Genomic DNA, 15,195 nt, shown 5'->3' with positions numbered 1-15,195 from the left:
ATTTCCCCAGATCTGAATCTTATAAGCTGGTTACGCCCTACTCTACCAATATGAACCACATGGATAACTCAATCAATAAACTCAGTGCCTGGGAAGAAACTGGGATCCAGGCAACAATTCCTAGCACATAAACCAAAAGAATTCCTGTCGGCCTTAATGTTGCTTTCAGTGTAGTGATTTTTAAAAATAAATGTATATAAATTTTCTAATTTTTTCTTTAGTAGTAGAAATCCATGTTTTTAAAAAAGGATCAGGACCTTTTGTTCAAATTAATAACTAGCTTATGATGTGCATAAATTTGCTTAATTGAGTTCAAAAGGCTCAAAGTTGCCACTGTAAGCTCTTACAGGTGGACGTTTTCAACAAGGGACAAATTTTGATTCTCCACAAAGCCTGGTGAAGAATGCAAGTCCCCAGCCTTGAGAAAGAACCACCATAAGGGACTGTCTCTCAAAGAACTTGGGTCATCACATGTGCTCAGCACACTCAGTATCTTCCAAAACACCAGCTCTGCTCATGACCACACAAAACCCTAGGAAGGCGCAACAGAGAGATAGTGACAGCAACACACTATTGCCAGGTCCCCCCAGTGAATCTGTTCTGTCAACCTAAAATGATCAAAATTGTCAGAATCTAGTTTTAAAAGAGTTTACTCAAATGCAAAGTTTGAGGATGAGCCTCCTGGGAGGCACAGATCCCAAAGAATGGAAGTCAGTGTCGTGAAGTGCAGAAGTTTGCAATTGCTTACATAAAGTATAGGGAAGCTTAACAGAATTTCAACACCCTTCTATGTTAGGCTTAATGCATAGTTTCAATGATCTGATTAGTCAAAGTGGTCTTTTTTTCTTTCAGGAGAGGTATATTAAACATTCCATATGAAGATGGGTACAATCATGGGTTCTTGGGCACCATATGGTCTGAGTTAGGTACAGGACAATAAAAGAGGCAATTAACCTAGAACAAAGATCAGTGATTAGAAGGGGTAGAAGGCCTGGTCTCTGGTCTCTCCTAGTCATTTTAGAACAAGAACAATAAAGAAGAGAGCTAATCTATAATCTAAGAAGCAGAATTGCAAGTATACTATGTGGTTCAGTCTCCAGGGCTTAACTTCCCTTGTCATAATAAATTTAGAGGGCCCTGAAATTTTATTTTCATTTACAGTTCCATGCCTGTCGCATTATACATCATGCACTTACAACACTGAGCCAGGGAAGCTCACCAGTGACACAAAAATAAAGAGCTGCAATTTGCATGGTTTTTTCCATCAGAAGCAGGATTTCCCCAAGGGGTGACAAATGTACCATAATTTTAGATAATACATGGAAAAACTTTAAAACAAAATTCGTACTTATATATTTATTTCCATGGACATTTAAAAAACATAACCAGCATATCAAACCCATATGATTATTATTACTTAAAATGTAACCAACTTTTTTAACATCTGTCAATTTTGAATTTTAAACAATTAAGAATATAAAGGTGTGTAGATATAATAAAGAAGGTAATGGTTGCAAATTTCTGAATATTTAGAAATGCCAAAGCCATTTTTGTTGCTAAAAATGTATATATTTCTAACATTTATAGCTCAGGATTCAGAGAGTTTAGGTTGAGAAATTCACTGGCATATAAACAGCACTGGGGATTTTTTTCTCTTTGGGTTCTGTTGATGGCCTATTCAGTGGTAGGGTGAATGTAACTAGGGTGAATGTAACTAGTAACCCTGATGCTCCTGTGTGCTAAGTTGTGTCTATAGGCATTTACAGATTTGGAGAAACATTCAAGCCTAAAATTGGGGCCACACAGTGAGTAGTATGATAGCTTAAAAAAAATTTTTTTAAATAAAAAACCATGGGCGCCTGAGACCCTGATGGGCTGTGACCATGAGATCTTGGGCAGGTGCCCTGAGCCTCCTCTAGGGCTCATCTGCAAAACAGGGGCCATAATAACACCTACTTCATCAGGTCATTGAGACATGTAAAGGAATGATTTATAAGAAGGAACTTAACGAAAAAACTGTAAAGCAACTGTGCGGTTATCATTACATTACAGCATTTATTATGGGGAAAGCCCACAGTTCTCCAAAAGGATAAAAACAACTCCCCATACTGCTCTGCCCCTAATTGTAGGCTGCAATCAAGCTCAAAACTGGGAGTTCAGGAGCAGGGCAAAAGACTGCAGGGTCAGACCCATATGTCCATGGCACCAGAACTAGCACCTCCAGCCAACAGGCTGGGATCTGCCCATAGATCTCCAATATTTACCTGGAGGTCAGCACTCAGCTTCCCAACTGCAACTAAGTCTGTGGGGAAATAAAGCATATAGCTCTTCCCCAGGAAGAGTGCATAGGGCTGCTGTACAGGATTTGTTACAGCTGGGATTGGTGAGGAAAAGGCCCGTTGGAGGGAATATCTGAGACAGCAGGAGTAACAAAGCAGACACTGAAAAGTGTGGGAGCTGGAGAAGGGGGCTGTGTCAAGGGTCTCAAACCAAATGCCCTCTGGGCTAAGCAGATAATGAAAAAGCTAGACAAATGTGGGCCAGTGATGGTGAACTGGTGAGAAAATGCCTTGGTTAAGAGAGGCAACCATTGCCCAGTAGTAGCTGACTGTCATCAAGTGGAAACTGACTTTTTAAAAGTTGGGAATCTAGGTTTTTATGTGAGTTGAAATCTCCCACTTATTAACTAGGAAATAATCCCCCCTCAAAATGTTAAGTTCTCTACAAGCCAAATGAAACAAGTCTATGGCCCACATGCCATTCTACCACTGCCATCTTGCAAGCTCTGTTGTACCTACCCAGGAGGTGGGTGGAGAAAAAGCAGATCACAATAAGAAGGTAATAAAATTTTAAGCCATTTTCTAATGTCACTTTTAAAAAAAACAAGAGGGATAACTAATATTCAGCTGAGGAACTTTACTCTTTGGAAATCATTGGTGGAGGCTTGGATGAGGGACCATATTGTAATCACCTACTATCCGGAAAAAGCTTGTGAATAAGAAAGCAAGAATTGCTTTACTGGGTAAAGTAGGTATGATTATAAGGGTCTCAATAAAATAGTCAATTACAATAATATATGGTCTCTTTGGACGCTGGCCTGAGACCTAAGACATACCACCGTGGGAATGTGGTACCAAAATCCAGCCAGTGCAGTTTGTTAGCACCAATGGGAGGAAGCTGGATGGACACTTTCACTCAGTCCTCCAAACAGAGACAAGACCAAGAAATAGGGCAGGGACTGTGGAAATGATTCATCAAAATCAGTACTTCTTTCTCAATCACTAAAACTTTCCAATCTGGCTGTACTAATTCCTTTTTCCAAAGACCATCTGGAGCAAAATCTGCCTCGTCCCTTCAGTGTCAAGGCCCTCATTACTCTTGACAGGGGACTTTTTAGCATCTGAACTCCCAAAGACCAAGCAGGAGTCCCTGTTTAAGCCCAACTGAGACAACGGGATAATGCCTGCTTCTACCACCCATGTCAGCTGCCTGGACACCTGAGTGACAGTGCCAATAGCCCAAGGGACTGGAGGGAGGAAAGTGCAAGGAGGACACCTTAGTAGAGCTGAGGGTGGGAACTGAGACACAGTTCCACACATGGGGTGTGTTGGCATAGCAATCCTATCTAGCAGAAACATGGAAACCAAAGGATAGCATAATACTGTATAAAAGTTGCCTTCAGGCTGGGCGTGGTGGCTCACGCCTGTAATCCCAGCACTTTGGGAGGCTGAGGTGGGCGGATCACAAGGTCAGGAGATCGAGACCATCCTGACTAACCAGGTGAAACCCTGTCTCTACTAAAAAAAAAAATACAAAAATTAGCCGGCCTGGTGGCACACGCCTGTAGTCCCAGCTACTCGGGAGGCTGAGGCAGAAGAATGGCATGAACCTGGGAGGCGGAGCTTGCAGTGAGCCAAGATTGCACCACTGCACTCCAGCCTGGGCAACAGAGCAAGACTCCATCTCAAAAAAAAAAATTGCCTTCAAATACCAGTCCTGTTGCTGTCAAAATGGAGTAACCTTGCAAATACAGCTTTGACTCCTCCCAACCCCACACTGATCTGTTTGTTTGCCTCCATTCCTCTGACCCCTAAAAAGCAGTGGTTAGAATTCAGGTCGGCAAAGCTAAGGATTCAGGAGGCAAGCTAAGGCGAGGCTGAAGCTGTTTTGCTATGACCTTCCTTTACAGAAGTGGCCATAAGAATAACAGCCTGAGGATGGGGAGGTGACACAATGGCAAAGAAGCCAGGAGACAAAGAAAATGGAAGCTGGGGGGCCACACTGATCTTGTCCCTCCATTCCTCTTGAGTAGTAGCTACACAAATAACTAGCCAGAGTTACTTCCCCTAAACAGAACACAGAGTTACTTCCCCTAAACAGAACTGGTATAATACAGTTGCATTCAGCAAACATTTCCTGAGCACCACTAGGTGCCAGATATCAGGGTTCTGATATGAGTGAAATACATTTTAAGTGTCAGGTGTTAGGGTACTGAGCGGCAGTACTACTGCAGTACCAAAGAGGAAGAGTGTTCAAGAGAGGATTCGGAAAAGAGGCAAAATTTGACCTGGCTAGTAATCATGATAAGGAGGATAACAGCAAAATGTATGTGGTGTTTACACAGATTTACTAGCCATGTTAAGTACTTATGTGGACTGTATAATTTAATATAATTATAAAATTAACTAGACAAGCAGGAAGATAAACAGAGAAAGCATTGCAGAAGGAACAGCATGAGCAAAGGTCAGGAAGAGAGAAAGCGTCATGTTCACAAAACAGTAAGACAGAAGAAATAATGAGAGATAAGAGAAGAGCTTGGGCTGGGATAGCAGATTCTTCCAGGAAGCCTTCCCTCATTGCCATTCTCCATTCTCATCACTGCTCTGTATATTGTCCCCTCCATACTTAAAGTGCTCACTTTGTAGGATGTTCCTATCAGGATCACATTTGGCTGGAAGTGTCCGACACCCAAAATAACAGACAGATCACAGTTCATCAGCTCTCTCATGTAAAAGTCCAGGGCAACACGCAGCCCTGTGAACACAGGGTCCCAGCTCCTGCCAGACTCCACTCCCCACTCCTAAGCAAGGCCCTCATCTGCACGGTCCAACATGGTCACAGGAACTCCAGCAGTTACATCCACATATCCCATGATCAAGAAGAAGACGAAAAAGGAGGGCCAAAGGAGATGCAGCTGACACTTAAAGGAGGTTCTCAGAAGCTGCCCCAGAACACTTACTCTTCCACAGCATCATCCAAGCTTCGGCACTGGCACACCAAGCTGCATGGGAGGCTGAGAGATGTGGCTTTATTCTGGGCTGCCATGTGACCAGCTGAAAACTGGGGATTCTGTTACTGAGGAAAATGAGGAGAACAGATGTTGAGGAACAACTACCAGCCTCTGCCCATAATAATTTAATTAATCATTTCTCTATAGAGCATTTGCTTTGACTCAACGAGATTATAACTTCCTAAAGAGCTATCTTCTTCTCTTTAATGTGTTTCATGTCATCTAGTAAACACTAAGCATCCAATAGATGATATAGGAAAAGAATTAATGAATAACAAATGAAACAAGCAAATTCTTAAAAACTTGGTAATGTATATGTGGACTATTTTCATGGCTAAGCTACACAAAAATAGTGTGACTCTACAGAATAATCCCTGCTTCTACCACCCATGTCAGCTGCCTGTACACCTGAGTGACAGAGCCACTGGCCCAAGGGACTGGAGGGAGGAAAGTGCAAGGAGGACACCTGAGCAGAGCTGAGAGGGGGAACTGAGACACAGTTCCACACATGGGGCGTGTTGGCATAGCAATCCCATCTAGCAGAAACATGGAAACCAAAGGATAATGGAACTGACTTATTTTTCCAATAGGTACCATGGGAAGATAAGAACTTTAAAAAAGTCATCACCATAATACTGTTAGAAACAGGTTTGTTTGCTCATTTTAACAAACTAGACCTTTACATACTCAAAAGGGAATTTTCACCTTCATTGCGACAGTCCACTGAACATCCATTTTTACAATAACTAGTGGTGTTGAATTCTCCATTTCCTGAGGATGTGTTTAGAATTTGGAAACAGGAAGAAGTGATCCAGAACCAAGTCTGATGAACTATAAGGTAGATGATCAAGCTGTATTATTCCAATTCAAGTTTTTTTCAAGTATAACAATAAAGTAACTGGTCGAGGTTCTATATATGCTTATAAAATTCCTGTTGAAAGCAATTTCAGGAATGCAATTCCTAAAATCTTTCCAAGAATGGTGAATTAGCTAAATGCCATAATTAATAGTTACTTATCATGTTATTTCAGAATAATGGTAAATATATAAGTAAGCATATTAACATGATATATGTTTTTATACGTGTATGTATCTATGTGCACATATATATGCATATACACACACATCCTGTGATTTAATGAACAAGATTATGAATTATGGGTAATGCACATTAGCATTATGTATACATATACATACACACTATATACATATGCTAAATACACACAGAGTTTTCTGTGTGTGTGTGTGTGTGTGTGTGTGTATCCCCCTATTATTTAGTGGACAGGGTAACCCAAAATAGATAAGCAAAACTTTTACCAATCTAGGCCTTCCTTAACATAAAATATTTACTGGGCTCAACATTATTTCAGATCATTACTGAAAAACAAAACAATACAAACAAATAAAAAAAAGACTCTGATATGCAGATAAAAATACAACAATAATATAATCAGCTTAAATCATGTAATAATGTTTTTTCAGAGAAACTGAAGGCATTTTACAGACATCAATATTCCTAAGAGAAAACACAGGCCACATCTCTCCCGCTAGCGATTCTTGGCTGTTTATGCAATGCTGAGCCATTATCTGATATGTGGAGAATTTTATATTAACCACAAGGAAAAATTGAATCAATAATGTTGCTTAGAATGGGCACAGCACTTCTCATCTTCCTAGCACTTTACCAACATTGATGAATTAAGCCTCCCGTGGTCCCATTGAGACAAAAAGAATCATATTCCTTGACCCAGGGAAAGAGACAGAGATCAGGAGTTCAACTCAATTGCCCTCAGCTCAGTGGGAAGTTGGGGTCAGGACCAGTACCACAGGGAGAACCTGGTGTCTGGAGTCATAAGTCCTGCACCCAGAACACTCAAGCCTTCCAATCACATCCCTCACTCTGTCTTCAGAGAACACTGGTCTTGAAGCTTAGGCGCCCCATTGTCTGAGTTGAGGGGAGAATGTGTTTTCTAGTCAAATATCTATCAACCAAAACACATTGATTTTCTTTAATTATCTCCACAAAGCAGACTTGATTCTGAAGAGCTTATGTGATTTGAAAAATGTATCACCTATTTGTCAGACATGTATAATTTATGAAGGCCCTTTCATTTAAGGTCTGCAGTCCAAAGCGGAAAATATGTGAGTTATTAACATGTTATTAGGTATACCTTATTAAGATGTGCGGACTTTCAACCTCTCATACAAAAAGCAAGAGAGACACTACATAAATTTTCACTTGCATTATTAAGCTCAGAAGATTGATTCTTTTCTTTCTTTTTTCCCTTTTTTTTTTTTTTTTTTTTTTGAGACAGAGCCTCACTCCTAAACCCAGGCTAAAGTGTGGTGGTACGATCTTGGCTCACTGCAACCTACACCTCCGGGGTTCAAGTGATACTCATGCCTCAGCCTCCTGAGTAGCTGGGACTACAGGCATGCACCACTATACCCAGCTAATTTTTGTATTTTTGGTAGAGATGGGGTTTCACCATGTTGGCCAGGCTGGTCTCGAACTCCTGACCTCAGGTGATTCTCCCGCCTCAGCCTCCCAAAATGTTGGGATTACAGGCATGAGCTATCATGCCCGGCCAGAAGATTCTGATTCTAATGCCACCCTATGAATCCATTCCAAGAAGCTGCCTGGTACAATGAAACTATCAAAAAAATATACTTAATTTTAAACCCCTTGGTTTAATACAAGCCTGCTTCAGACACGCTTCTGCTTTATCAGAATGTGTTGCTGTGATTTCCTTCCCATGCAGTGCTTGCCAATACTGACATTAAACTCAGTGAAAATTCTTGGGAATTTCTGTTATCAATGCATGCTCCTGACCTGGAGAACAGAACATCTATTTTACAGATAACTTACTTAAAAATAACTAATACTACTTAATTCATGAGGCAATAGGCTCTTTACATTAGGATCCACTGAAATGAAGTAATATTAAATTTAGATATGTCCAAAGACACATAGTAGAAATTTCTAAGAATCGGATAAGGTAGTTAACTTTATACCTATCATTGTCATGTACAGCAAAAATAGAGCAAGGATAAATAAACATATCACCATTCATAAATGGGATAGTGGGTGTTAAAGTGTCATCTGGTTCCATTTAATCTGTATAATTCTAATTTCAGGTTAGTTAGTGAGAGTTAACAAATACATATTGATCATATGTCCTAGGAACCATGCCTGACACTGGGAACCAGCAGAGAGTTGGACCAACACAGACATCCTGGAAGAGTCACCTAGAGCTTAGAGCTGAAGAGGGACTAGGGGTGACAGCAAGCCTGGCAGAGGCCACCAACCTGTGAAGACCCTAACTCCCCTCCTTCCTGCCTCCACGGAAAGAACTATGAATGTGGTAGAAAAAGTCCAACAGTCAGAGGAGGAGGCTGGGGCTGGATGCTTCAGGGCTGCAGGCCTCAGAGCAGCCTGGGGTTTTTATTCTGACAACAACAGGAAGCCCGCGGAGGGTTTTAAGAATGGAGGTGGCTGGAGCAGGGAAAGGGACTCAGAAATTCTGAAAAAAAGTCATTATAAATGAAAGGCCCTTAGAGTCCAGCTCTTTTTTGAAACCTACTCAAATCTGAATTTGAGGTGATGTTTTTTAATTAAAAGGAAAGAAGAGGTCACCTCAAAACCACATGAAGAAAACCAGTCTGATAGGTTGTTTTTCACATGCAATACTACTTTATCTCTCTGAGGTTATGAGAAAAAGTGGGGTAATGGGGAAGAGAAATTGACTGTTTCATTATTAAAGATTTCCCATATGCCAAAAATCATGAAGCAACAATAACAAATACCCTCATGCCCACCACCAAGATTTAGCTGAGATTAACATTTACCATATTTCTTTTTCCTTTCTCTTCTTTTTTTGAGAAATAAAACATTACAGACATCAATTGATTTCCTGTGCATTTTTCCCCTCCTTCCCTAGAGGTGACCATTATACCAAAATTCTTGTGTATCCTTCTTGCATATTTTATTTTTATTTTTATTATAAATGGGTGTATCTATATGTTAACACGTAGTCTTTATGTTTTTATGTGGTATGTCATTGGTTTCATATTGTATGTATAATTCTGCAACTTGCTTTTTTCACTCAACCTGTTTTTGAGATATATTCATATTAATATATGTAGTTCTATTTCATTTCATTTAAATGATGTATCAATATTGTATGTTTATAGCACAATATATTTATCAAGTCTCCTATTGGTGAATATTAAGGTATCCCCCACCTTTTCTCTGATTACAAACAATACTGCAATAAATACCCTTTTGTTCACCTATCTCCTGATGCACAAGTGTGAGAGCTTCCCCAAGGGATAATATTTATGTAAAATGTTTTAACACATTGGAGGAAAGTAGTCTATTAAATTAAATTAATATTCTAATTGCTAATCATGATAACAATGACAATGATATTTTCACGTCACAGAGAATAGCAGCACTTTCAGGACACATATTTGAGAATACAGACATATGTCACTTAATGACAGGAATATGTTCTAAGAAACACATCGTTAGGCGATTGTGTCATTGTGCAAACATCATAGAGTATACTTACACAAACTCAAACGGTATTCCATGTAGCCTACTCCACATCTAGGCTACGCGTAATATCCTATTGCTCCTGAGCTGAAAACCTGTACAGCATGTTACTGTACCAAATACTGTAGACAATTGTAACACAGTGGTAAGTTTGTGTGTCTAACCATATCTAAACATTAAAAAGGTCTATTAAAAATACAGAATAAAAGATAAAATATGGTACACCTGTTTAGGGCTGTTACTACGACTGGAGCTTGCAGGACTGGAAGTTGCTCTGGGTGGGTCAGCGAGTGAGTGGTGAGTGAATATAAAAACCCAGGACATAACTGTACACTATTGTAGACTTTATAAATACCATACACTTAAGCTACACTATGTATTTATTTATTTATTTTTATATTCATTTTTAAATTTTTTTCTGTAATGATAAATTAACCTTAGCTTTACTGTAACTTTTTACTTTATAAACTTTTAAATGTTTTAAATTTTGTGACTTTCATAACACAGCTTAAAACACAAACAACACTCTTCAGCTGTGCAAAACCATTTTCTTCCTTTATGTCATCATTCTATAAGTGTCTCTTTTTTTTTTTTTTTTTTTTTTGAGTCAGAGTCTTGCTCTGTGGCCCAGGCTGGTATACAGTGGCATGATCTCGGCTCACTGCAACCTCTGCCTCCCAGGCTCAAGCAATCCTCACACCTCAGTCTCCCGAGTAGCTGGGACTACAGAGGCACACCAACATGCCTGGATAATTTTTTTATTTTTTGTAGAGACAGGGTTTCACCATGTTGCCCAGGCTGGTCTTGAACTCCTGGACTCAAGAGATCCACCCATCTCAGCCTCCCAAAGTGCTGGGATTACAGTCATGGGCCACCATGCCTGGCCCATTTTTTTGTTTGTTTTTTAATTTTTAAAACATTTTTGTTAAAAGCTACAGCAAAAACACACACATTAGCCTAGGCCTACACAGGATCAGGATCATCAAGACATCACTAGGAGACAGTGATTTTTCAGCTCCATTGTAATCTTATGGCACCACTGTCACAGATGCCGTCTGTCATTAATTAAAACATCATTATGCAGTACATGATTGTATATGAAATCATTTAAGTTGCGATGAAGAAAAATGGGCATGTAGAAGTCTACCAGAAGTTGGTTCAGTTTTTTATTTAGTGGCTGAAGTTCTGCAGGGTCTGATGTAAGCTGAAAATCTGGTTGAAAGAGCTGAGTGTTTCTAATTTAAGATACATGTCAAGTAGACCTAAATAGCAAGGGAAAATGAGAATAGATGTACTGAGAAAAGAAAATCTTGACAGGTTCAGGTTAGCATCTCACTGAACAAGTTTCCCAAACCCCTGAGGCTCATCCAGCATCAAGAGTTATACAGAATTAGCTGCAGATGGATGAGATTTTCAAAGTCTAATTTAAAAAAAAATCTTTTCAAAAACTAACAATTTAGGGCCAGGCTGAAGTCAAGGTTTTCATTCACATCTTACTGCTGCTTTTTAAAATTATCACTGATTGACAGTACTCAAACAGCTACCTTGTCAGAACTTGCCCTTTGGCTAAGAGAACTGAGAATGAAAAACCCTTCTAAACTGAACAGCAGCCCCACTTGAGCAAGTGGCAAGGCTTCAGTGGGAAGAAATTAAGTACAGGATCCATCCCATCCAATGTCAACTAAGGGTAAAAGTCTTAGATCTCACTCCCTGCCTACAAACCTTCTAACAGCCTTAAGAGGCTCTGCAAATTGAGCCCTCAACATTGTCACTACTGTCACTCAGACTCACCAGCACAGCAAGCACTTAGAATCAGAGGAACAAAGACATCTTCGATTTGTAAGCAACTTGGAGATCATCTCATTTAAGCTACTTGTTTTGCAGAAATGGGAGCCTAGCTATAATAAATGTCTTGACCCAGCTCACACAGCGAACTATTTTGGCATACGAAGACTCCAAATTCTCCATTTCATGCTCTTTGTCCTGCATTATGTGGCTTATGCATAAAGCCAATACATCATAATTAAAGATATTCATTCTTTATTTCTTTAATTTTTATACATTAGAAGTTGCCAGGCCGGGCGTGGTGGCTCATGCTTGTAATCCCAGCACTTTGGGAGGCCGAGGTGAATGGATCACCTGAGGTCAGGAGTTCAAGACCAGCCTGACCAACATAGAGAAACCCCATCTCTACTAAAAATACAAACTTAGCCGGGTGTGGTGGCGCATGCCTGTAACCCCAGCTACTCGGGAGGCTGAGGCAGGAGAATGGCTTGAACCCAGGAGGCGGAGGTTGCGGTGAGCCAAGATCACGCCATTGCACTCCAGCCTGGGCAACAAGAGTGAAATCCATCTCAAAAAAAAAAAAAGTTGCCAAAATTTTTCAGCAGCTGTACCTTGGGTCTTCATTAGAAAGGTCCTGTGGAAGATTATATTAACATTCTCAATCATGTGCTCTGCCTCTGTGTGAGAAGATTACACTGTCCCATTGATGTCAGGTTTGATGAAGTGACTTGCTTTGGCCAATGATGTGAGTGGAATTGAAGCATGTCACTTATAAGCAAAAGCTTTTAAAGTCATTTATGTTTCCTTTATCTCTCTTTTCTCCCTCTGCTATAAAATTAGTATGTCCCAAATAGGGACTGTTCCTTCAGCCTGGATCCCAGGATAAAGATGGAAAAGAGCTGAGACTGACTCACAGGTGACATACTGTAAATGAGAAAGAAACCCTTGCTGTTGTGAGCCATTAAGATTTTAGGGTTCTTTGTTATTACAGCAATACCTAGTAAAAGCTGACTGCTATAATTCCCAATGAACTGCAATAACAACAAAAATACTTGATCAGTCATCACAAAACAACTCCTATAAAATTGTGAGTAAAGAGACCAATCCAACACAGTGTTTTTTAAGACAAAGACAAGCCATAATTCACTCATTTTTTTATTTGATGTCTTAACTTCCACATCATACAGAACTTTCCTTCTAACCATTGTGTGAAAAGTTGGCTGCAAGATCACTAATAGATGCTTTTCCCTTATCCTCCTCAAGAACACACATCTCATTTCAAAGGAATCAAGATCTGTGAACATGAAATTGAGATGTTCTGTCTCAACATCTGCTCATAGATATACCTTGCTTCTTGAAAGGAAGCTGGAGAGTTGGAGCAATAGAGAAGCCAAACACACCAAAAGCCAGGACCTTGAGGGCTGAAGGCTCAAGCTATTTCTCTCTATGCCCATCCATGATGGTAGTCACCAACAATCACTGCCTCAGAGGCCAGTGGTCATTGTCTGCATAAATCCACCAATAAAGTCCATCCTGCTGGGTGGGAGAGATAGCAGTACTCTCAGCAGAGCAAGCCACTTGTCTCCCTCCCTTCCTAGATGGTAAACAGGACAATCTCTCATTCAGCTAAGTGCCTACATGTGCAAGGTACCATTAGGCCCAAGGACATACAGAATAAGACAGATAGGGTCCCTGACCTCGATTTATATTTTAGTGGGTGAGACAGATAAAAATCAAGCAAAATAATAGATAAACATAGATTTTGTGAAAAATGTAAAGTGAAGAAGTTTCATTAGTAAGAAATTATAGCACAAATTGTTTTTTAGATAGTAAAAAGCTCTCTCAGAACATGACATTTTAGCTAAGATCTGAAGGATAAGAAGAATTCTGCCATGCAGAGAAGGAGCTGGAAAAAGTATGTTCCAAGCAGCGGGGACAGAAATTGCATAGACTCTGGGCATGAAAGAGCATTACATATTTAGGGAACAGATAGGCTTTTAGGAAAATGAACTTGTGATTGGGGTCGTAAGACCAAACTCAGCATCAGAATAACCAAGACTGAATCAGAGCCAGGGAGTAAACTATAGGGAAACAGACTGTCTAAAATGCTGGAAAGCTAGCTGTCACTGTGCAGTCCTGCTGGGTTGCACAGGTACACTCGTGGGCATCAGGATGCAAGGACTGGGTAGGTGGCACACAGGGCAGGCTGTGGAGGGGCTGGGGCACCCAGCAGGCTTGGAGTGTTCCCTGCAGCAGGCTGCTAGCAGCTTCCTTCTATGTAAAGTTTGCCACCACTGCCTGGAGGGCTCTACAGCAGCCAGGGAGGGAAGAGGGGACCAGGACCATGGTTGGAAGGAGGCGGTGGTGTCAGGCATGCAGAGAGCCCTGGGTGGAGAGGTGGGGGCAGCTGGGAGTCAGAGAAGTAGAGGAGCAGTAGCCATGCCACTTCCACTTTCATGCCTGTCAGCCTAAGTAAAGTGCCCACCTCCTCCCACAGACTCAAGAGGCATGCCTTCCTCCCACTGGTGCCCAAGCTGGATGTGGGGGTCACATTCCCGTGGGGAGCCTGGAGATGCCAAGGTTGTCACCCCCATCAAGAATGCCCAGGCCTGTGCCCTCATGCTCTGTGGGGTCACTGTAGACAATGCCACCTCAGAGTCCTTGGGCGGAGCAGCAAGTGGTACAGAGAGCGGCAGAGTTTGACTCTTTTCATCAACAATAATTGGTGTCCTACATTTAGGGCCTCAGAGACGTCTCAACCCCCAAAGGAGTTGCCCAAACCTAGAACTAAGTGTTAGCATGCCTTTCCCACTTGGAAAGACAAAATAGTGTGTAGGGATTCACATTGTGAACTTTATTCAAAGAAGCAATGAAGGAACTTAACAGGAAAACTGAAAAAAAACACAGACCCTTTGAAACACATGGCAGGCTTCAGGCAAAGCTATAAGTCCCCAGAGTGTGAAAAAGGGGAAAACTGCCTACAGGATACACACCCCCACTGAGGAACCTGGCAATGCAATCCATAGGGGAAGAAGGCCTTAAGCCTACCCAGTACTGATTTAGGGAGCAGTAGATAATATAAAAGTAGGAACAGCAGCAGGAAGAGCCTTGTGGGCATCTCCAGTCTACAGCATGGACTGGGGGAAGCCATTTCTGACTCTAAACACAGAGGACCTCACAGAAGTCTGCTAGCTAACTCAGGCGGCAGTCACAGGTTGAGAGAAGCTCCCAATTAAAATTCACAATATAATCTCAAGTGGGGACAAACTCCCTTGGCCAGAACCAGGGGGCAAGTGGGAAGTGTGCTACAGCCATGAGTGCAGGAGCTGGGTGCCCCAGCTTTGCAGACAGACTGGGAGGGGCATGGGCATGGCCTGAAACTTTCAGTTGCTATCTCCCCTGGAAGGCTTATGGCCTGGGGCACTTTCGAGTTTTGAGTGTAGACTACTTGGAACTTAGCTACCTGCTACTAGTGGAACACTACAAGTGAGAGACCTGCCTTCCCAAGTGCATGGAGTTGGATGAGCTTACTGCTGCTGCTACTCCCCACTCCCTGCACAAG

The 15,195-nt window shown here is 41.3% G+C and overlaps 1 protein-coding gene across 2 annotated transcripts in view; it reads right to left on the bottom strand.

The window, feature by feature from the left end:
- Positions 1 to 1,083: 1,083 nt before the first annotated feature.
- Positions 1,084 to 15,195, bottom strand: part of MFSD1 (major facilitator superfamily domain containing 1) — a 71,384-nt gene continuing 57,272 nt past the window's right edge. The window contains exons 16-17 of one of the 2 annotated variants that reach the window (XM_016942233.4): positions 5,996 to 6,121; positions 1,084 to 5,355 (exon numbers count right to left, since the gene is read on the bottom strand). In XM_016942233.4, the coding sequence (XP_016797722.1) occupies positions 6,037 to 6,121 (85 nt within the window). In that variant the 3' untranslated portion in view covers positions 1,084 to 5,355; positions 5,996 to 6,036. The remainder of the gene's footprint in view (positions 5,356 to 5,995; positions 6,122 to 15,195) is intronic. The other variant, XM_016942232.4, reaches the window with a different exon arrangement.

Source organism: Pan troglodytes, chromosome 2 (assembly GCF_028858775.2).
Source record: "Pan troglodytes isolate AG18354 chromosome 2, NHGRI_mPanTro3-v2.0_pri, whole genome shotgun sequence".
Lineage (NCBI taxonomy): Eukaryota > Metazoa > Chordata > Mammalia > Primates > Hominidae > Pan > Pan troglodytes.
The sequence above is the reverse complement of the archived record's forward strand: the minus strand, read 5'-3'. Positions and strand labels throughout refer to the sequence as shown.